This window comes from Mchenga conophoros, linkage group LG19, assembly GCF_057382185.1.
Source record: "Mchenga conophoros isolate Kocher_MC1m ecotype Shallow Benthic linkage group LG19, M_conophoros_male_GT1.1, whole genome shotgun sequence".
Lineage (NCBI taxonomy): Eukaryota > Metazoa > Chordata > Actinopteri > Cichliformes > Cichlidae > Mchenga > Mchenga conophoros.
Genome location: NC_140544.1, coordinates 28,916,773 through 28,941,011, shown reverse-complemented (window position 1 = coordinate 28,941,011; position 24,239 = coordinate 28,916,773). Strand labels below are relative to the sequence as shown.

At 41.4% G+C, this 24,239-nt stretch overlaps 1 protein-coding gene across 3 annotated transcripts in view; it reads left to right on the top strand.

Moving 5' to 3' along the window:
• The window catches only part of zfyve28 (zinc finger, FYVE domain containing 28), a 28,289-nt gene that overhangs the window by 1,193 nt on the left and 2,857 nt on the right, over positions 1 to 24,239 (top strand). Inside the window, exons 2-12 of one of the 3 annotated variants that reach the window (XM_085257360.1) lie at positions 7,671 to 8,284; positions 16,726 to 16,866; positions 18,843 to 18,980; positions 19,159 to 19,361; positions 19,496 to 19,585; positions 19,685 to 19,774; positions 19,857 to 19,958; positions 20,048 to 21,535; positions 21,734 to 21,829; positions 22,534 to 22,697; positions 22,787 to 22,903. In XM_085257360.1, the coding sequence (XP_085113486.1) occupies positions 18,873 to 18,980; positions 19,159 to 19,361; positions 19,496 to 19,585; positions 19,685 to 19,774; positions 19,857 to 19,958; positions 20,048 to 21,535; positions 21,734 to 21,829; positions 22,534 to 22,697; positions 22,787 to 22,903 (2,458 nt within the window). In that variant the 5' untranslated portion in view covers positions 7,671 to 8,284; positions 16,726 to 16,866; positions 18,843 to 18,872. The remainder of the gene's footprint in view (positions 1 to 7,670; positions 8,285 to 16,725; positions 16,867 to 18,842; positions 18,981 to 19,158; positions 19,362 to 19,495; positions 19,586 to 19,684; positions 19,775 to 19,856; positions 19,959 to 20,047; positions 21,536 to 21,733; positions 21,830 to 22,533; positions 22,698 to 22,786; positions 22,904 to 24,239) is intronic. The other 2 variants (XM_085257358.1, XM_085257359.1) reach the window with 2 other exon arrangements.

The window sequence follows — 24,239 nt, the reverse complement described above, 5'->3', positions numbered from 1 at the left end:
AAGAAAACATTGTTTTGTATTTGAAGCCTTAAAGACCACCAAAATACCTACCAGCTATTTTTCTCATGCAGTTTATTTAAAATATTGATTGTCTCAGCTCTGTATACCATTTGTGAATACAGTCTGAAAAAAGGCAAAACAATCAAATCCTGCCCGGGAAACACATTTGTCAGCAAAATCGTCACTTTTTGGGTGCGCTAGTAATGGATGTGCTGTGATTCCTTAAATCAAGCTCAAAGTGTGGAAACATGCCTGACACAGCAGAGGAAGTATTAAAGGCTTGGTTGCCTTGTTAAATGAACAGTTCAGTATATGCCAACTGCAGCACCTTTTAGGATGAGTGAACGTGAACATTTCTCTGGATTGAAAATTCTTGTTAACTTTATAGCAGTGTGTTTGTGTCAGTATATTGACTTAAGGCTTGCACTTAAAAGGTTAAACCTGTGTCATAGCTGCTGTACATTGTAAGTCTTTAAAGATTATTAAGCCTCTTAAACAAGCTGTTGACTGGTGGAGGTAACTGTTATTTCTTGGCATGCTCCTGCTTTACTGAAAGTTCCTCGATGATAATGTTCAGAAAAACCCTTGTTATTATGATACCTGTGATAAGAGGTAAGTCAGCTGATAGGTCACTGTGTGTTTGAACTCCACACTCAAGGAATCATCGGACGAAACAGCGGTGATTACAAGATATGCTGCATAGCTAAGCAGTTGTGATCACTCACAAGGCAAGCTAACCGAGCTTGAGCCAAACTATAGAGCATAGACCATGGGTGGGCAATTAACTTTCCCAAGAGGCCGTAGGAGAAACTGGGACTGTTGTGGACTTGCCCTACATTATGATTCGATTGGCTAGCAACAATGTGAGCAGAGCAACATAGTTCAGGGAGATTAACAGATGGAGTGGTGCCAGCCTGTTATGGTAAAGAGTGAGCTGAGCTGTCGATTTAAGTGCCAATCTATTTTCCTAGCTAACCTATGGCTTAAGATGCGTTCTGGGCACCTCCTAAGTGAGTTGTTCCGATCCCATAAAGAAGGGGTCCAGGGGCAGAGCAAGGACATGTTGGAGACATCTCTTGGCTGTTTTAGAAGCACTTCAGTGTTCCCCCAGAAGAACTGAGGAGGTGGCTGGAGACAGGGTTTCCTGGGCATCGCTGAAAATAAATAAAACGTAATCAATTCATGTTCAATGTAAAGGGATTTTTTTAGCCTTGGAGGAAGGGAGTTTCTACAGTTCATTCACACATTGGCAATAAAAAAAGTGTTTAATACATGAAAAATGCGTTTTGCATCCGAAACCTTTAAAAGGTTTGGCAACACGTATTTCCAATTGGGAGCATAAGTAGAGTATAAGTCAGCCTTCTTGATAATAGAAAACTGCTGGATCACATCATCATTGGGTAATTATAATAAGAGCTTTTGCAACAGTAGTGTCACACAAGGCTTAGATAAAAGGCCTCTGATTACACTTTGTCCACCTGTTCTGGACCACATACACACACCTGCGTCATTCCCTGTTCCTGAGTCAAACTGTATTTGCTGTCGCAGCATTTCGGTGATCTGGGGTCAGGCCAAAGTGTTGGGGTTCACCAGAGTATTGTTACATTCGTAAACGACTACTGCCTCTAAAGTGCTGAGCTATTGCATCAGTGCCTTTTCTGCCAAATCACAGCTATGGTAGGATTGAAAAGAATTACGCATGAGTCTGTGGGATTTAAATGACCAGTTCTGCCTCAAAGGAGTGGGGAGAGGCGCTAAAAGCTTCTACAGTTGTGCCAATCAGCATGAAAAGGCAACAGTAATAAAGAAAGAAAGTTCAGATGACTTTGGCACATGGTGCTGAAGAGGCACTTTGCTAGCCAATAGTTGTTTAATTTGTTCTAAGAGAAAATATTTCTGTACTAATTAAAATCTGTTTCCATCCCCCATATTTTGGCATTTATTGTCAAACACCACATTGCATTGTCATTTCCATCAACAGTAAGTGGTTTATCACTGAACTATGCTCTCCTGGAGATAGAAAAATGTTGAATCAGCTTGTTCCTTTGACTGAAGCAGAGCTATTGATATTTCCATAGCTGCTCTGTACCTCTAAGATAAGTCACACAGAGCAGGACTTTTTTTGCCCCTGCCACACAATCCCTTCTTAGTCAAACTCAATGCATTAGTTCCTGGACAAGATGAATGTGTAAAGATGGATGTCCTGCTAAGAAGTACGCATGGGTTGGAAGGACATAATACTGCAGTATTGACAGGTTAGGCTTTCTACATACTTTGTAGATCCTTAAACTGGTTGAGCTGGTTTTTATGCAGCTAGTTAGCAACCCAAATATCTATAAAGAGCTCTCCTACCTGGTGTGTTTTGTAACTCAAGTTATATTTAGTGTGGAGAAGAGTTGTAGATCAAAAAGATAAGCTTGGAGAAGGATTAATAAGAGTGTGCTACATTGCACATTGCAGAAAACAAAGCCAAGACCAATGTTGGCGAGTGTTTCCTCACCTCTCGCTCATCAAGTTGCACAGTGACTGATTACAAAAGACAGGCGGCTAAACCTGGGCATTTCCTCTGTAACCTGTGTTCCTCTCTGTGCTGGTATTCCATCAGGCATTCAGGAGCTGACCTTCAGCTTCACACCACCTCATCTGTCAGTGTGACGGGGCTCACAGGTCGCACCGAGCCCAGTCCACGCACCCCATTTTGCAGCACGCTACTAATTTTGCCCCTCTCCCCACAGGACATTTTAATGTGTAGATAGCTCATACTGCACTCCTCTTTATCTGAACGAAGCAGGTGATAACTTTTGTTTATAGTGTGCTGCTGCTTAATCTTTAGCATGGAAACAGATTGGCTTTTAGCTCGCAACACAGTAATAGTCATAATACTGACAATAATAATTTCATTTGTACAACACTTTAAAAAAACGTAACAAACCACAAATTAAAGATAAGTACACACACATATAAAGACACAGTCAGCAATGTCATTTTGCAATTATTCCATCATACACACATTAGATCTGAACTATGGCCCAAACTAATAGGAGGAAGATTAAAGAAGCTAACCGATAAAAATTAATTTTCAGCAGGTATTTGTTGTTGGGCTGGGGAGAGCTGCTCCAATGTTTGAGTCAACATTCCTGCATAAAAACTCAGAGGGAATTTTATATAACAGTAAACAAAGCTTGCATGAGATCAAATCTCTCGAAACTATGCATTTTTAATATAAAGAACAATGCTGTAAAATTATTAACATGTAAATGAAACACGTCAAGGCAGGCAAGTATTTATCATGCTCATAAATCACTGTCAAACCATCATATGAGATACTCTGAAAAAGTTTATTTACACCATCAGAAAGACAGCGAGGCGCGCTGACAGCTGACGGTTTCGACAAAGAAACAGATTTTTTGCTTTCCCTTTGTTCTCTCTTTGTTGCCGGCCGTGTGGGCCCTTCTTGAAATGCATCATTTGAATTTGATTTGAAAAGAAATGTTCATGTATGAAGAGGTGGCGATGACACACAAACTAACAGACGCATCTGTTTGGAAAGTGGGAAAAGGCACAGTCATCAGACTTGTGACGCTTTTTAAAAGACCAAAACCTAACACAAGTTTTCATTCCCATTAACACAGTTGTTACTAATACATTTATTGAATTATTAAATGGCTTCTAGGAAGAAGAGTTGAAACGATTAATAGAAGCAAAAAAAAATCTGATAAATTTTCAGATAATTAGATAAATATTAATTCTGAATTGTTGCTTTTTAAATAAAACACTGGGTTTATGTCATTTGAAGATGTCAGCTTGTGGCCTGTGATATGATGATTTTCATCGCAATGTTTATGTACAATGCAAATATTGATAGTAGTATATATCTTTGAGTTTATGCTGGTCAAGAGTGCATTTTTACAACTTTGCTTCTTTTTTTAGTTTTCAATTTTAATCTTTATTATGTCTTTTGTAACAAATGTGTAATTACATGTAAAGTATTTACATAATCCTTGTTTGTACCTTTAATTCATTTGATTTCGTTTTCTTGTCAATATGCCTCCAACATTTAAAATTTTATTACACTTCATATATATTCTTATCAGAGGGAACCATAGCTGCTTATTTATTCTGTAATAATTGCTCCATGCTCTCGCTGTGCTTGTGTCTGGGGTTAGTCTTTGCACAGCCAGTTCTGCATATTTGCTGCAGACTGGTGAGCAGTGGTCACTGTGGTTTCATATTTAGCCCAGTTTCTGGAGTTCCTTGTGGACATCCCATTCTGCTTACCCAACAGCCACGTGGTAATTGATTTGGTGTCAGCTGCTGGGATTTAGAGAGCTGACCCTAGTGCAGATTCAGGCAGGCCAGGCAATTGAAAGCCTTTTTAAATTCATTGCAGGACTGTAAGCAGAACCCAAGAGGTGTGAGGGCACGATGATTGAAGGAAAGTAGCCGTGGAAAACAGTGAGATTTTGAAGTACCACAGAGAATCAGCAAGTCTCAGTCCTGACTGAGGGGGATGTACACTTTTCTGCACCCTGTTTTTATTGGCATTGGTACCTTTTAAATTGCTCTCTTCATTATCATTGATGAAAAACATCACGATCACCTTTGTCTGTATTTATAAGTTTGACTGTTCTTGGAATTACCTGTAAATGAAGCGCCACCCCTCATGATTTGGCTTTTGTCTTCCCAGCAGAGGATGTGAGTGACAGAAGGAAAGGAGAATAGTAGGCTTGTATTTCTAGGTTAGATTTTGGATTTGGCTTTAGTTGAGAATAATGCAGCTTTTTATCAACACTGTAGGGGTTTTTCTTACTGAATTTTATAACTAAGAACATTCATGCTTTACACACTCTTTGCTTAACTGTTTAAGTAATTATCAGATTATCAGTTTGTGTCGTTTTTTCTGTAGCTTTTATGTACTCAAGGCCTCAATAGCAAGAGCTATTTTTTTTAAAGATTGCGCAAACTGGTATGGTTAAGTTAAAATGAAAAGAGAGAGCACATAAATATAATAGTGACAATAAGGGAAACAATATGAAAATCTATAATTTCTTCTAGACACAGTAATGCTCTGTAATAGGTAAAACTGTTTTTGAAGAATTGGAAAGATACAGATTAGTAGTTTGGCAGCTGTAATGCATGAATGTAACAATGATGGGATAAATAAAATATATCTTATGTTATCCTAAATTTTAAACTCAGACCACAAGAAATAACACATTGGATGTTTCAGCACCAAACCTATTGTTTTTTTAGTTTGCTTTGCTTCGCCCTTTTATCGAGTTCACCTAAATGGGGATTCAGTCTGGAGACTGCTGGTTTTCCATCATCTGAAGCCTGCCTTGTCCTCTTCCTCTAATGTTTTGGGTCATTATCTTGCTGCAGGGTGAACCACTGACAAACCAGTTACTTGTGTTTATTTGTTGCCATCCATATTGAAGCATCTAGTACTAAATCCCGCAGTGCAGTATTTTTCTGATAATACACAGGTTGTCCCGACACTTCCTTTGCACAGACAGAGGGGTTTCTAACTAACCTTAACCCTAACCTATGGAAGCATCGGGTTCCAGTGTTTTATTTATTTTCATTGCTACAAAAATGCCGTAAGATCATTTTAAAAATAACTTTTTAACATGACTTTTCCGTTTATTTCTTTTCATTTTAAAAATGTAGGATTTTTGACGGCTATGAGCAAAGCACCTGCGAATGAAGTACCCTCCCCCACACCTTGGGCTTTGCCTACCACCTGCAGAGGATGGGAGAGAAATGAGGGAGAATGGCCAGTAACTTGGTTGCAGTCAGAAGTAATGCTGTTCTTTATCAACACTAGGCCTAATTTACTTCTGGTGCTAAAGGGAGGCTTTAAGTTAATGCAGTTCATGACTAACAAAACAGTCTGTGTTCAGTAAAAGTTTAGCAGTTTTCCACTTACCTTTGTATCATGTTAATCTAAATTTTAATGCTGGGTATGCATCTAGCTGTTTTGCAGTGACGTTGAGGTATCAGGAGTGGGCTTTTAGGTATAATGCCATGTGCACAAGCATGATGACTGGCATAAATGTAAGCTTAGTTTACGCTTGCAGTTGTTACCTTTGCTCATGGTGGCATAAAAAGTAGTCATTATTGCTGATGACCCAATGTCAGGTGGTTGTGTGTTTAATATTGTAACCTGCATCACGTGGCATGCATGCAAACTGGTTGACGTGGAGGCATGAGTCTATGTACTGGTCTTCCTTTAAAAGCATATTTACAGACTATCAGTTGGATTCCCAGTTGTCACAGAAGCTGTGCTGGGATTGCTCAACCAAAAGGAAAATGTGCGACTGTCTACAGAAAAGTGTAGATAAACCGATAATTGTCGCTGTGCTTGAATGACATAGTTCCTTTATATCACCTCTTCTGTTGCTATTACAGCCGTGTAGCATATACTTTTCTCAGCAGTGACGTCTGTCATTTAGAGGTAGACAGCAGTAAGTGAAGCTCAAGTATAAAAGGTTACAACGCTGCGTTGATGTCATAATTGCTGTGCGCAATAACTGATGCATCAGGCATAACCGCAGCTTTAATCTCCACCGACGCCAAACAGAGGTGTGTGTTTGCCCACACAAGTACTGTAGTTATCCCGGGCTGTCATTGTGTGACATCCTGGACAATACTCATTCTCATTCAGTGATCACAACAGTCAGTATGTGGACAGAGTTAGCTCGATTGACTTAGAAGTGTGTGACAAAACTACGGGGAGGACGTGCGTTACCGGACTTGCGTGTTGATTCATTAAAATCAGGAAAATTCTTAAAGTCTGGTCATCGCAGCATAAGAAAAGGGTCTGAGCATCTCCACGAATGCTTTCATCTGATTGGGACACCGAGCGATACATGGAAAAAAAAAAGTTGTGATTTTATCAAATCTAAAAAAGCGTTCCCTTCTCTAGCCTTGATCCAGAAAACATTACCGGATTGTATAACCAGATTATTTCTTGCATAAGAACGCTGAGGTTTTTGGGACGAGGGGTGTCCCCATGTGTCACCACATGACCATGGGGGGGTGGGATACTGAACAAGCCCCAGGGCCACCTAAATCCTCAGTGCACTTGTGTGTTCACTCTGCCTGCTCGGACCATGTGCTGGGCACATGCTTGGGTCATTGCTGTAATACAACACCGGATTATTTCCATCCCTCACAGAGCAGACGGGCTCATAGATTATGTCATCAGCCCAGATGGGTTGAGCACTTTGATAATACTGAGTCAGTGCACTCAGTTAAGTTGGTAGCGTGCTGTGGACCCAGATCAACTTTCAGCTGGTTTGTGCAGAAATACTCCTCAGACATGAACACAGTTAAAGATTTATGTATTAAATATCTTAAAATGTGGTATTTATGGATGAAAGCCGACTATCAATAACTCTGAGGTAGGAAGGAAACTCCTGACGCGAGCTGAATACGAAGGGAATGACTCAACATAACTGGAAGTAAATCAGCATAACACGGCATTCTTAGAAAGATTATACTTTTTATTCTGCCAAACCTCATATAAATAATGGTTGCAGAAGTTTCCTTGTTTTCTACCAAAAAGATTGGCTTGCTCTTGCCATGGCTTTTATGCTGAGTCCTGAATAATAAATAAGGTGATGAACTGTTCTCAGCTGCTTTCTGTTTTTTCTTTTTTTTGCCAGTCTGCCAGCTGACTGAAAGAAGCAGAGTGAACTGGTTTCCCCCTACAATATTTGCCTCTGATCGTTGGAAGGAAGCCAGAAGGCAGCAAATTGAGCCTGGAATAGAGTATGGAGGGCACAGCAAGGTTTCTCATAAGTCCCTCAAGTGGGCTCAATGTGCATGCACCGATGCTATGGATGCTCATGAAGCATTAGCCTGACAACCGTCATCATCTGCACAGTCTGAATAGGAATGAAATCAGCAGCTCAAGAAAAGAGCTGGCTGAGATGATCAAAATGCTGATCACACAGCGGCAGGGAACTTTCAGTAGCACGTTTCAATGAGAGTCACGCCGACACCGCATGTTATTGATGTTAACGTTGAACAAAAAAACCCAGCAGAAATTCAACTGAGTCATTGTGAAATGATGTTTGAGGGGTTTTTACTCTAATTGTCACTCTGGATGAAATCTTGGGATCTTGGTCACCTAAAATGATGAGTTTCTGACCGCAGTGGATGGAGATTTAGAGTCATCCCAGACAGAGGGCACCCAGGACAAGTGACAGCAGGACTATAACAGTGGCACGCCACAGGGGACAAGAGCCAAATCTGCTGAATCATTTCCTCACGCAAGGTAGAGCTGTCATTGGTGTTGAATGATGATAACACAACTCACGAGTTCGGGAGTCAAACCCCCAGATGTTTACAACTTTTATACCACGATATGACTCTGCTATTTTAAGGAAATTTTAAGAGAGATTTTCACAGTTATTCTAAAACTTTTAACAATTTTCTCTAAACTTTCAAAGTTTTTTTTATGTAGGCAGATGAACGCAGGCGCTTGTTTCCAATGGATAGCTTGCCTTTTTTAATTTTTGTTTGCTTTTTTAGAAGAGCCTGTAACATCATCATTGACTCATGACGCATGTAACAAAGTATATTACCAGTGGAGACTGTGGATCTGAATCTGTGACAGAGGACTGATCTGTGTTTTATTACTTTCAAAGGTCTGGAAAGCTTTTTTAGTGAATAAGTCATCGGTTTACTTTTAAAGGCCAGTAAAGCTATTTCAGTGAGTATGTCATCAGTTTCTAACGAACATGTGTTCTGCTCTCCAGTCGATACCACTTAACTACTGAGTGTAAAAGGGACCTTGCAGATACATTATTATTTTTAAATGTAGTTATGAGTCTTTTTTCATCTAGTGGGCGCTAATGTAAAAAATAATTTGGGTTTTGCCTCTCCTGGAGGGTGTCAGAATATACAGCATGTGCAGTTAAAATGTTTGTAAGGTCCTAAGTCCACTCCTACTGCCTGAAACTCCTTGTTTGGAGTCCAAGCTTTTATTCCATGACTTATCTACATAACCATGTGCCACATTTGCATAATGCCTGTCTAGGCACGCCTAGTTTGGCACGCCTTCAGACAGACTTGTTTCAGCTGTGAGCATTTCATACCAGATGTTGCATTGTTAGTTGGAACAATGAGTACAAGTCTTGAAAACCCAGGAGATCACTTATAGTTTTAATTGCAGTGTCAACACAGCCACCCATTTATTTTCTTCCACTTATCCAATTGAGGGTCGCAGGGGTCCTGGAACCTATCCCAGTTGTCATGGGGCAGGAGGCGGGGGATAAATCACACCTACAACTAATGTAGAATCACCAATTAATGAAGCCATGTATGTCATTGGGTTGTGGGATGAAGTGAGTTACCCCAAGAGAAAACATGTTTACTCAACACAGAAAGGCCCCTGCCTGAATTTGAATCTGGGGAAAGAGATTCACGTCAAAAGGCTAAAATAGATGAGATGAGATTAAAGGTTTTGGTGCAGAAGATTTTCAGGTTTTGAAAATGGGCTGCTGTAGTCTGTATGTCTTTGTAATGGCTGCATTAGTCCGATAATGTTGTGTCTGTTCACATGTAGCACATTATAACTCAACTAAATTTAAATTCACTTGAGCTGGTGCAGCTGTCTTAAAGGTTTTCACACTAGTGTCAGAAAAGGGGGCTGATGCAGACGTCTACACTGCATGAAATTCAGTCCTTTCATACCTTTGTACTAACTCTTATTAAATTATTATTCAATGCTGTGTGGTTCTGTAGACCAAACAGCTCACGCATTCCTGCCTTTACCTAAATCAGCATGCCGTGAACACTGCTTGCCTTTGACTTATCCCCCATGATGCAATGCTGCAGGAATGTTTCCTCTTGTGTGAGGAATGCAGCAGGAGGAGGCTATAGCATGGTGTCTGTCTCAAACACTTCTTTTCTTCCTTCTTCAGCGTTGGCCTATATCCTTCAGAAAGTCTCCAACTGAATGCCGGCAGACTGTGAGAAGTGTTGTGTCCGGACTAGAAAAAGGTCTTTCACTGTCCCCCACTCCTGTTTCCTGTTTGGTCATTGACATTTGTATCATAGGCTCGCTCATTGTTGTTCAGTTGTCCAGTCGAACTGGCCTGTCTGGCCACTGCTGATGTCACAGCTTTTCTCTCTGTTCAGAGGTCGAATTTAGACAAAGAGGATAAATACCTCATCTTGCGATCATTTGGCTGTATTCCTGTATGAATAATATTTCGTTTGTGTTCATTTACCATTAGCCTACACATTCAGAGACACTTAGTTATATATATATATATGTATATATATATATATATATATGTATATATAAAAACACCCAGCACGCCCTGCGGGCGGTTTATCCTTCAAGCTCGGGTCCTCTACCAGAGGCCTGGGAGCTTGAGGGTCCTGCGCAGTATCTTAGCTGTTCCCAGGACTGCGCTCTTCTGGACAGAGATCTCCGATGTTATTCCCGGGATCTGCTGGAGCCACTCGCCTAGCTTGGGAGTCACCGCACCTAGTGCTCCGATTACCACGGGGACCACCGTTACCTTCACCCTCCACATCCTCTCGAGCTCTTCTCTGAGCCCTTGGTATTTCTCCAGCTTCTCGTGTTCCTTCTTCCTGATATTGCTGTCATTCGGAACCGCTACATCGATCACTACGGCCATCTTCTTCTGTTTGTCTACCACCACTATGTCCGGTTGGTTAGCCACCACCATTTTGTCCGTCTGTATCTGGAAGTCCCACAGGATCTTAGCTCGGTCATTCTCCACCACCCTTGGGGGCATCTCCCATTTTGACCTCGGGACTTCCAGGTTATACTCGGCACAGATGTTCCTGTACACTATGCCGGCCACTTGGTTATGGCGTTCCATGTATGCCTTGCCTGCTAGCATCTTGCACCCTGCTGTTATGTGCTGGATTGTCTCTGGGGCATCTTTACACAGCCTGCACCTGGGGTCTTGCCTGGTGTGATAGACCCCAGCCTCTATGGATCTTGTGCTCAGAGCTTGTTCTTGTGCTGCCATGATTAGTGTCTCTGTGCTGTCTTTCAGTCCAGCTTTGTCCAGCCACTGGTAGGATTTCTGGATATCAGCCACCTCCTCTATCTGCCGGTGGTACATACCGTGCAGGGGCCTGTCCTTCCATGATGGTTCCTCGTCTCCCTCCTCTTTCTTGGGTTTCTGCTGCCTGAGGTATTCACTGAGCACTCGGTCAGTTGGGGCCATCTTCCCAATGTATTCTTGGATGTTCGTTGTCTCATCCTGGACTGTGGTGCTGACACTCACCAGTCCCCGGCCCCCTTCCTTCCGCTTAGCGTACAGCCTCAGGGTGCTGGACTTGGGGTGAAACCCTCCATGCATGGTAAGGAGCTTTCTTGTCTTTATGTCAGTGGCTTCTATCTCCTCCTTTGGCCAGCCTATTACCCCAGCAGGGTACCTGATCACGGGCAGGGCGTATGTGTTGATGGCCCGGATCTTGTTCTTACCATTCAGCTGACTCCTCAGCAGGTACTTGGTGGTTGCAGCTTTTCTAGCGGCCTCTTCATGGTTCCCATTCGCCTGCGGGATCCCCAGGTACTTGTAACTGTCCTCTATGTCTGCAATGTTGCCTTCTGATAGATAGAGATATATATATATATATATTTTTTTTTTTTCCATTACAGTGATGCCAAATACACTCATGAAATGACAGAAGCATTTATTTATTAGCTAAACATCAGTATCAGATGATATTCCCTTTAACCCTTTATCACCCAAGTTTCATGCAGACCTGATGGACTTATCTCATCTTTCAGGAACCATATGAATTTTCTCTCCCTCCCAACATAGTCAAGGAGTAAGGTAATGTGAAGCTCACATGGTAAAAACTAGGCGGAGCTGGGGATTTTCTGTCAGTGTTAAGATAGCAGTGATTACTTTGTGCTACCGTGATACACAGCTTATCTCTGTAAAGCTCATCTTCTCTTCTTTCCTAAACTGTTTTGTCACTTAAAAAAATGGTTGAACAAATGGTCATTTAAAGATTTAAAGAGTGCTTGTAAAAAATGCTCACTCAACTTTGGACCACTAAAAAAATCTTGATAATCTTAGAATTATGACTTTTACTAACATTTAATGGCCTTTTCCCCCAGAAGTCTGCCTTTAGTCTCAGTGATCTGACTTTTCCTGTATAAATCTACCATTTTTCTCACAATTTGGGTGTTTTTATCCTCATAAACAGATTGAAGTCACTGAAAACATTTTCATTCATGAAAATATTTTTAGTATTACCCTGGATTTATCATGTATTCATTTATAGTCTATGTAAGTAGGGTGTAAAGCAACCTTGTTAAGGCCTTCTCTGCTCCCTGCTTCCATCTTATTCAGTAAACATAACACGGCATATGAAACATTGCATAAAAATTCACACACATGAACAAAATGTGCTGGGATATTATTGATTTTACTCGTAGCAAGTTGAAAAGCTGTGTTTGGATACAAAGTGGGTGTCGTATTGGCAATGACAAACATCTGCCCTACTGAAAGAGCCCTAAGCTCGAATTGAAATGCTGATCTGCTTCACTTTAGTGCCGCTGTTCTCCAGTCATCTTAACATGGGTCTTTACCTGGGAAAGACACATTATCTTCCTTGTGATTGCATTGTCATCTAATAAAAGTTTGACCTTGACAAAAAAAATGTACAAAATGTTCTTTTATTGTGCGCTACGTGTTAATTAGGATTGCCAGGACGTGTTTGGTTACTGCTAATAACCTTTCTAGAGCAGCATGTTCACAGTAGTTTTTCCACCTCGCAGTAATAATGCGACCCAGCTGTAGGAGATATCTCTGTTTTCTTCTTGCTGTTTGTTTCATTATTAATGAGCAAGAGAGTGAGGGAACAGCACCATGTATCATATTCAGAGAGAGAGAGAAGCACGCCTCCATGGGGAGAGCATCGTGCAACAGGAAACACTGCAAACTTAAGGGAAAAGATCCTGTGAGAGGTTCCGATAAATACCAGTATTCTCTGGTTTTTCACGTCATAAAAAAACACTTCCCGTCAGTGCACAGCAGGCAAATGTTTACTGGTGCAGCTCTCTCTGCTTCCAGTCTGCACAGTCATGCTGGCCTTTTGAGCTCCTGTGCCATCACTGAGGCTGCGTGGTTTGTGATGATGCACATCGGTATGTGGTCGCCGTTTTCAGAACCATTAACCTTTTGGTTAACAGAAGCCCTTCGCAGGATGTGTGTGTATGCGTTTGTGCACACTTGAAATGGAAATTTGGTATCTAGATTGTCCAGTTAAGTTTGAATTGCAATTATAGATGAACCGTTGTTGTGTTTCCATTTTTTTAACGTATCTTTTTCTGCCTGGTGTGTTGTGGCTGTGTGTGTGTGCTTCGCGCTAAGCCTTGAAGTGATTTGCTGTGTTGTGCGTTTTCGCCACAGTGAAGAGCACATGGCAGGAGATATCCACCAGCGCTAGGCTCTCTAATTACACCTGCTCTTCCAGGGAGCTTTTATACCACAGTACTGTGGAAAAGTCTTGCGCCACTCCTCATTTCCTTGTATTTTGCTTCCAAGGAGCCAAAATTTCTTGTAATTTCTTAAAGTTGCCTTAAGCAGTTTAGTTAGTTTTCCACGCTTTCTGAGGGTATTTCAAAACGTTTTTATTTTCACAGTTTTAACACAGTTTGATGGGCGTGAAATAGTTTTTGCACCAACAATGTAATTCCCAAAGATATATTATCTGAAAACATGACATATCATGGCACAAAGAAGTGACAGGGCTGAAAACTATGAAAGGTTGTTGAACAGTATCTGAAAGTCAAGTCTTTAAGCAAAGACTGGATACATGGCCCAATAACCGGAGTGAAAATCAGTGGTTACATGTCTTATGGAGTGATGAACCCAAAATGTTAATTTCTGGGTCAAATGTATGGAGGAGATCAGGAGATGGGTACAACAGTGAGTGTCTGTAGCCATCTCTAACACGGTGGAGGCTCTGTCATGGTTTGGGTCTGTCTTTCAGCCAGTCATGTTGGGGATCTTGTCAGAATTAAAATTATGAGTGCAGAAAAGTTATTGTCAGATTGGATCCACCATACAGTACGATCTGGAAAGCAACAGATTCATTATTCAATATGACAATGACCCCAAATGGAGTAAAATTGTTCCTGGATAAGAAAAAAAATACACACACAGGAGCCCCAAGTTCAGCATTATTGAAGCAGTGTTGGATCATCTTGATAGAGGACAGAAAATGTGGCCAAACTTGAAAGAACAACTCTGAATGCCCTTCATATGTTTGCGCCTCTAAACACTGCTCAGATTTCTTATTTTCCTAACAAAACTTAAAGAAATAAGGTGTGGCTCAAGACTTTTGCACAGCATTGCTTATAAACCTTTGTTAGCTCCTTTTGTTTAGATTTTAGCAGGGTTAGTCATTTATTTCCTCATACTGTATGTGTTTGTGAAATGTGCGTATGTACGAATATGAATTTCTATTGTATTTCTCACAAATCAATCCCAGCAAATGGGAAAGCAACCTGCGTTACGCTGGCCTTTACAGCGCCCTACTTACCTGATTTTATTTTTGTCCCTAAAGATCAGCAGTATGTTGGTTTGTTATACGTCCTCTGTGTCCTGTTAGTGCTTAATTGCTTTGGCGTGACTTCTCCCTCTGTTGTGCTCTTTTTATTTTGCTCCTTTCGTGTGAGATTAGCTCCTGTATGAGAAATGAAAAGTTGCCTTGAAGCGTTAAATTGACAGCTGGGTACAAAGTACGTTTACATAAACACTCCACCTGTTAACAAAAGGTTAAGTGGTAAAACAACATTAATAACAACAGAGATTTAATACATTATACCACTGACTTGTACAGCCTACGCAGAAAGTGGTAAGATAGAGAACAAAATGTATTTATACCTAGAAATCCACTGTGCAGTCTACAAGTGGTAATGAATGAATACAACATACAGTTCTCTTACTTGATTATTAGTTCCTCAGTAAAGAGTTGAAGAGCAAATTAGAAAATATTTTTTTTATTACTTTTACTTGGTTTCCTTTCTATTTGCAGGGTGGTTCTTTATTGTAACTATGCTTCTTGGCAATAAATCTTATTCCACTTAATTCCCTTAAATGTTGCCATGTTTAAGGAGAAATAATAATCAGTAATAATCAACCAAACACAAGGCTCAATGCATACAGTTAACAAGAGAGAGAGCATACAATGATGAATAATGATCTACACCCTGTAATGAAAGTAATATAATTAGGAAATCCATTTTGAATCGTGACATCATCTTTCAGCTAGAAATCTGTTTTGTTTTTTTGCTCAGCTGTTAGAAATTCCCCCTTTAAACCCTGAGTGTGAGTGACTCACCGACCCAACAAATCCATCCAAAAATCTTGTTTAGCTTCAGTTGTATAACCGTAGCGTTTTAAGTGAGCAGAGCGTCAATTTTTCTGTTTTTTAGTAACAAATGTCTGATAAACGCAACACAATGGCCGCTATTGGATGACTTCTTGTGTTTTATTTTCAGGGCATTTTAAACAGCACCAATTTTGTTATGAAAGGTTAGGTAACACAGGTGTTATTAATCATATTTAAACCCGAGCAGAACCTTCGCCACTGTCGTTAGTAACACCTGTGTTTCCCTGCTGCTTAATGTGAGAGGGTTGCTGCGAAAAAGGCCTGTGGTAAGATGCATGAGTGTCTGTCTAAATCCAATCCAGGCTAACACTAAGACATAACCATAAAGTGTGCACTGAATGCTAAAGTCAGTTTGAGTATATGTATCTTCATAAGAATGATCACAAAAGCCATCGGTAGCGATCATGCTGTTAGCCCTGTGACTGGCAACCTGTCCAGAGTTGACCCTGAAGAAGATCAGCTGTTAAGAAAATGCATGGGTAGATGATATCAGCGACTGTTGTGAAAGTAAAAACACAACAGTTACGTGACATATTTTATATATCGACATCTGGGTCAGGAGTCAAACATCTTACCAAAGTGTCTGAAGACTTCCAAGTCCTTGCTTTACCTTGTCTGTATTGTTTCTAGTAAAGGTTTTGTTGTTTGCTTTCATGTATAGTGATTTCTTCTGTAAACACTGTGCTTTTTATGACATGTAAGATTAGGTCAGATGACTTTGTGCCTTGTGCCCCGTCCAGAACCAGGCGGGGTGCTCAACCTTTTTGAACTGCTTGCTTTGCCGCTAAGTTAATAATGTTTACTAAATGAAAGACATTCACTAAAATATTAAATGAACACTTCATGGTTTTTTAATTGTCTGACAGAGTAACATTCAGAAACTACTGCTCTGGGGGATCAGTGTCACTCAGGATGATTTCAAATGCTTTCTGTCTCTAATAATTCCATTCAGTGCTTATGTTTTAATACCCAGAATACTCAAATATGCCTAAAGATGGCCAATTATATTATATTATTTGCAGAAAATGCTAATATACTAGTATAATACTAATATGCTAATTTTGTAGCTAAGGCTACCTTTATCAAAAAGTGAGAAGAGGCTTTATGTGATGGATGAGGCAAAATAGTTAAACCCAGAAGTGAATAGAAATAATACCCCTAATCTCTATAGATGAACGATGGTAAGAAATAACAGTCAGTGATAAAAGGATAGATACACATCATAAAGTAATTGAAACTTATAAGCTTATGCCATTTACATTGCCTTGCTTTGATTGTCAAATACTGAAATTACTGCTTTGTGTTTCTGTGCAGAGGACAGACCCTCAGCTCTTGGCCCAGTTCTATTACGCCGATGAAGAGCTGAACCAGGTGGCCACAGAGCTGGATAGCCTTGACGGCAGGAAGGACCCTCAGAGATGTACCCTGCTGGTCAACCAGTTCAGATCCTGTCAGGTTGGCAGATAACAAGCAAAACTTTCACTGTCTTTTATTACAAGCAATGCATGTAGATACGCGAATCTGTAATTTAGGTAAATTAACCCCGATTTTGGGTTTGGTTTTGATTTCCTTTGCTTGTTTTAATGTAATTTACATGATTTCCTGACTCTAACCTGATTTGGCCTCTCAACTAAAAATAAAGACAGCCACTATTATCCCTTTCCGGACACAGGCGCGGTGATGTGACTGTTGCCTTAGTAAACACTGCATGAAACAGTCTTGCTGATAAGTGAGATAAGTAGACTTTGCTTGGAAGCCATCAGTTGACACAGTTAACTTTGCTCTGATAACACAGAGCCCTGTGTCACGTGGGCTCTCTGTAAATGATTACCGGAGTGGCTTCTTTAGAAAGAGGCATTTTATAACGTGAGATGATTTCCTTTTGGGATTAGAGTTGGTTTATTGGTCTCATTTTAATCTTCTGAATATAAATCAGGTTGAATCTGAGCCACAGAACAAGAATCTTAAGGTGTGAATTCATGGTGGGTTATTTATGTGCTCGTGCAGCGCATTGTTGCAGGTTTTCATGAGGTCAAGGCTGAGAGGAGATTAGCGGGTGATGCTGGGCATGAGTGATGGCTGCTATGCTGCGTCATGCTGAAAGACCTAGAGGTGGTAGGGGAGGTTTTCATGTGACCTGTTGTGCCTTAGCCTCCTCCCCACTGGCAGAGCGCACGGGGAGAACCACCTAATAAGGTCATCACTTGATCCCCGACTGTTCTCTTTCCTCTCCATCCTTCCCTCTGCCGTGCTGCCACCTTTTTTTTCTTCTCCATTATATTCTCAATTAGGCTGATTTTTAATTAGTCTCTGATTTTTTTCAATGAAAATATTTAACAGCCATTCCTAAGCACTTATACATTTAGAGAGGAGGCTTTTTAGAGTGGCTTCTCTCAAAGGCATTAAGGTTTTTTTGAGAATGACTGAAGCAGCATGATACCCCATAGCCCAGAGGCCCTAAGAATAGAAAGCAAGTACATTCAAGCCAAAATGTTGTGCTTGAACCTGCCACTGCAGCTATCAGCTCTTATTCATGGACCTCTGCGGGGGTTGCTGGCATGCTGCTCACATTATGTTGGCACTGCTGTTCTTACAGTGTGGCCTGCTGGAACAGGCGTGCGTGTGCCTTTCAAAATGGACAAAGATTGAGATGGATGGAGAAACATAAGAGACAGGCAGAGAAGAGGCCAGATGAGGACAATAAGGAGAGTGAGATGGGCTTAAAAAAAAAAAAGGAGGAAGGAAGCTAGTCTTGTGTCATATTCAGGGTGTCGCTGCAGTCGCAACTCCTGAATACGTGGAAACAAACATAAGTGAAGGTTATCACCAGTGTCCCCTGCTGGGAGGCGCTCACAGACGTTGAGGTGGCACTTGGACCGGCCCCAGACACATGTGCAGAACACAGCCATAAAGGAATCAGTGGTTAAGCTCTCCCTCTCAAAGCTTTTTAATCTCTCTCCTCGGGGCGAGCAGAGAAAGACGCAGTGCTGTGCCCGACAAGATTACAGTGCACAGTGCAGCTGCGGTTGAGTGAAAGGCTCATTGTAAGTCATTGTTATGGCTGTTGTACATGCCAGCGGCACATAAGCTCTTGATTAGCTCTTGTTGTATGTGACAGTGCATTTTCACTGCTGGAATTATGGGCTTTAGTTCAATGTTTTTATTGAAGGAAAATGTAGCTGTGAGGGCCATAATGGTCTCATGTGTTTGTCAAGTTGTTCCCATTCACGTCCTAATCAATGGTCCTCAGACACTGCGCTATAATGGCCTTCTTGAAAGGGTGACCGATGTTTAAGCACGGATTATTGACCAAGATTAGTTAAACAAAACAAAACAAAAAAACGCTTTTCAAGAACAGACTTTCACTCGCTCGTGTTTTTCTCTGCCACTAGTTCAATTTAGTTTTCTGTCACTCCCGTGTTCATCTGCAGGACAACGTGTTGAACATCATCAGTCAGATCATGGATGAATGTATCCCCTTCGACCGGGCCAACAGAGATTTTTGTGTCAAGTTCCCCGAGGAGATTCGTCATGACAACTTGGCAGGGCAACTGTGGTTTGGAGCCGAGGTAGTGTATTCACAACTTCATCAATCTGGGAAAAAATGACCTTTCTCTGGCTCAAAACAAAATGATATTTAATTTTTTTTTTTTTTCACACACTGAGTTTTTTGAATGCCAAGTGTGCCATCGTAAACAATTTAATTCTCTGTGCATAATTATATTATCTCTGCTTGTTCCTGTCCAGTGTTTGGCTGCAGGCTCCATTATCATGAACAGGGAGATAGAGAGCATAGCTATGAGACCCCTAGCTAAGGATCTTACTCGCAGCTTGGAGGAGGTACGCAACATCACCAGAGACCAGGCCCTGCGAGACCTCAACTTGTACACAGACCGCATGAAGGACGCATTGCGACATTTTGACAGCCTTTTTGCTGAGTTTGAGCTCAGGTAAAAATAGAGACAAGACTTTATTATCAGTGGTATGCACTGGGTTAATCTAGATTTATCGTCCACTTAATGATATTTCTGCAAGTGTGCCAAAAAGTCATTACGTTCCACTTTCTGTTTTCTTCCACTGGCAGCTACGTGTCAGCCATGGTGCCTGTGAAGTCTCCCAAAGAATACTATGTACAGCAGGAGGTGATTGTGCTCTTCTGTGAGACTGTGGAGAGGTGAATTTATAGACAGACATTTTTCTGCTAAATAATCCTCTTCTGTGAAATACCACACAGAGATGATGCGGTTAATTTGACTACTTTTTTTTATTTCAGGGCCTTAAAGTTGGGCTATCTCACACAGGACATGATTGATGACTATGAACCTGCACTGATGTTTACAATTCCCAGACTGGCCATTGTGTGGTAAGTGTTGCCTGTCCTTTCACTGCCCTCTTTGTTTTCCATTCCTTTGCACCCTCTTACAGAATTTTAAACATGTTTTTAGTGGGCTGGTTGTGTATCCAGAGGGACCTCTCAACCTAGACCGAAAATCAGAGGATATGTCTGAGCTCTTCAGGCCTTTTCGCACTTTACTGAAGAAAATAAGGTAAAAGCCATGAATATCTAACATGGCAACAAATGTATTTTTTCACAGTTTATCACTATGCTCCAGCTATCCTGTGCTGCTTTTTTCAGAGACCTGCTCCAGACCCTGACTAAGGAGGAGTTGATGACGCTAGAGAGAAACTTGTGCATTTCTCAAGAAGGGGAGTTGTCCACAAGCCAGGCGCTGGCCACAAACGGCGTACCAGCTCCAGTCCAAGAGAATCACTCGTCCTGCAGTCCTGCTAATGAAATCTCCAAAAGGGGGAGTGAGGGAGAAGAGGAGCCACCGGCTGCGCTTGTCTGTCCCAGTCAGGAGGAAGAGTTGGCAGGAGTGGAAAAAGGCTGGGAGGAGGTGGAAACTGTGAGGGGAGAGGAGGAACAGGAGCAGGGTTTACTCTGTGAGGAGGCAGAGGAGGCTGAGCTGGCATGCTCCATGCAGTACGATGAGGAGGAACTGGAGCAGCTCAACATGATGGTGTACCGCGTGGGAGACGAGATGTCGACTCTGCTGTCGCCTCCCAGCCAGGGTCAATCTCCAGCCCACGATCCCAACAGAGGACAGCCTGCAGGCTCCAGTGGGGTTTCCAGCACAGAGGTCTCTCCACGCAGAATCTTGGGGAGCCGAGGAAGGACGGGCATTTGTACAGAGGAGGAAGACAGGGTCTTCTTCATGGAGGACCTGGATGCAGCAGGAGAACACATCACCAGAGAGCCTCGCTGTTATGTCACCTCTCCTCCCAAAGAGTCTGCTCGTCCTGTGCAGCGCAAGCTCGCACCAAGGCCAGACTCGGTTAGGAACGGCTGGTTTTCTGAGACAACATCTGAGCAGCCTTGTCCACAGCCACGCAACCTGAACACACACTGCCCAACTGCAAAGTGTCCCCCTTGTACTAATGTCCCTGGTTCAGAACCTCTGCCTTACACCAATGGGTGGGACATGGGTTTAGAGGGGACAGCGTCTGAAACAGCTGAAGTCATCGCCCATCGTATGGGAGGCATGAAGCTGTCTGCTACAGTCATCTTCAACCCTCACTCACCCAGCTTGACAGAACTGGCTGTGGACAAGCTGCTGCTACCTCGGCCTACTCCCTCTGAGATTGAGCCCTGTGGCCCCCTGGTGGCCACTCACTGCCTGCTCAACTCTTGCGTCTGCTGTGGCAGCTGCGAGGATGGCCACGAGGATGCCATCACCACAGAGACTACTGGACTCGGTTTAGGGCTCGCTCTGGGATTGGACAAACATTGTACGACGCCTGCCTCCAGCGCTGTCATTCAGTCCTCTGCTTGTCGGCTCCCTCCTCGTCCTCACGAACACAACAATAAGGACGACGTGGCCCATTTGAGCCCTCCTTCCTCCCGCTCTGCAGAGCCACTCGAAGAGGCTCCTGGGCTGGGACACCAGGCTCAGGATTGTAGCTCTAGTGTCAGAAATGGAGCCTCCCCATGTAATCACCAGCTGAGGACTGAAAAAAGACATACTAGTGGCGGCCGACAGAGGGACAAGGAGATGGATAACGAAAATCCAGAAAATAAGGATATGAAGAGGTACACCAAAGAGGACAACAGGAGAAGCTCCAGGTGTGTTTCAGTTTCATTTTACAATATTTTATGTGGCGAACATGGACTCCTCCATGCTCCATTAACACATATCCAGTTTGTTTTGTTTTCCTTAATTCATCACAATTTTCCACTTTCTTTTCTCTTAATATTCATATCCGTTTGTTTTGTTTAAGTCTTTATATATATGCATGAATCTCTGTATTTGGTTATTTTTAGTTTTCAGAACTCTCCACTCAGCTCTGTGTCAGGTAGTGACTGTGAGAGTGTGTCGGTCACCACATGTAGTCTGTCGAGCAGTGCATATACACCCAGGTAACAAATCATTCATCCAAATGTGTGTCTGTCTCATGTTTGTGCTTACTTCCTGCTCACATTCACAGTAACTAAAGAAACCTTTAATGGCTAATTTTAAAAAAATGATGCATTTGTTAATTTGGGCAGAGTAAATGGTGTTATTGTGCATTTATTTCCACTTTGTATTAAAGTGGAGCTTCAAAGATTTTATTCCTGGACTCCACCAGAGTAGCTTTGCAAAGTTAAGATGGTCCTCATTTATTTTATTTTGGACCATTAGTTAATTTACTGTCTAAATCAAGCTTTTTTAGCTCCTCTCACTTTAAGGCAACTCCACTTTTGTTCTGATTGGCTGCCTCTTGCAAACAGAAGGTTTGAACTGAGGCTTTGTAGGGGTGCTGTTGTCACAGCCAGAGCTGTGTACCAGAAGTGACTATATTATGAGTATCCACTCTCATCTACATTGTGCAGTTTTCAAGAATAGAAAAAGAAAACAGAAGCAGAGCATTAAGAGCAAACTGAACCATTTGGCTCTCAGGATGTCTCGTACATAGTGAATTTGTATGCATATATAAGAGGAAAATCAGGAAAAGGATAATTGGTCCACTTTAAATATGGAAATCTGCTTTTATTGATGTAAACTGACTGTGAAAATGATGTATGGACGTTTGGGGACAGATGTTAATTGATGATCCTTCACTGTGTCTCACCGCTCCCTTCAGTCCTGTCAGCAGTCTGACTCCCAGCTCAGGGACATCAGAAGACCCAGACCAGCAGGAGATCCAGCTGGCCGTACAAGTCGCCAAAGCAGCAGCCAGAAACAAGATCAGATCTCGTTTCCACAGCAGCAGCGACCTCATCCACCGTCTCTTTGTCTGTATATCAGGTATAAAAGCTCTCATTCTTGATTCGCTCTCTACTCACCTCTTTTTCTCGCTTGGCCTGATCTCCATTCTGTGTTTTTGTGTGATGCAGGTGTTGCTGATCAGCTGCAGACCAACTATGCGAGTGACCTTCGCAGCATCCTCAAGACTCTTTTTGAAGTCATGGCAACCAAGTGTGAGGAAGGAGACAATGATAAGCAGAAGAAAGGTCAGAAAGGTGTTTTTTGATTATGAGATATTTTTAGTGTTACAATATTTTGCTTTCTCTCTTTAACAGACTAAAGACTGAAGTCAAAACAGCCTTTTGAATTAAGCAGAAGTAGTAACTAGTATTTAGTCATATTGCTCAAAAGATTAAACTTTCTTATAAAGATTTAACCAGTGGCCACAATATGATTTTCTTTTAATCAAAACAATGGATTATGGATCGTGTGACAGTGTAAAAATGAATGCTTGCATTAATTATGTGCAGAGAGTGATCATTGTTCACTCGAATAGCATCGTTTTCTGAAGGCAGCTGCTTTCAGTGAAAAGCTCTTTAAAAACACACCATACCTACCACCTTACTTAATGAGCCTGATGTTTCCCTAATGAGGCTCCATGTGAAAAAAATTAACTCTAAATTAACAGTGATAGGTGCGCACCCCCAAGTGAGCAAAAAAAGCTGCTTAACATAAAACAGAACACATTTCTGATCGTGAAAACTGCTTGTTTAAAAATAAATAAATAATAATAGTTTAATCCCATTATAATGGGATTTAATCCCCCATTTGAAAAACAAAAATTCACAAATGTAGTCACTGGAGAGCATGTTCAAATACTGCTATTCTCTTTATCCTCATTGCCACATTTGCAACACCTGATATTTGCATCAAAAGTCTCAGTTAGATGCAACATAAATAAATAATAGCAAATGTTACTAGCATTTTAGCTCTTTATGGCATGGTTGGAAACTGACGAAAAATGGTGGTAGCTGGGTCTTTGTAAGGAATATCAAATTCAAATTCAAATTCAAATTTTATTTGTCACGTACACAGTCATACACAGTACGATATGTAGTGAAATGCTTGGACAACTGCTCGTGACCTAAAGAGAACAAAAAAAGGAAAAGGCTATGAATAAGATAGGAAATAAATATGAAAAATTAAAAAGGGTAAATTTAACTAGGAAGGAATAAAATATAAATTAAGGTTAAAAATGAAATAACTGTACAACACAAATTAGAATGAAGGGTAAATTTAACTGGGAGAATAAGATAAAATATATAAATTAAAGTTGAAAATAAAATAACTGTACAACAAAATACACAATATAGAACTATATAAGAATGTATGAAGAAATCTAAATATAAATAAATATATACACAATAACAGCAGCTGTACAAGTATTAACCGGAAATGAAGAATATAGTGACCAGTGTTGTGCAAAACCAAAGTCCAGAAAGTCCAGTGTGTGTGTAAGAACCATATGTGTGGGTCAGTACTGTGTGGTGGTGTGATTGAGAGACCGTATCGCCTGCGGGAAGAAGCTCCTCCTCAGTCTCT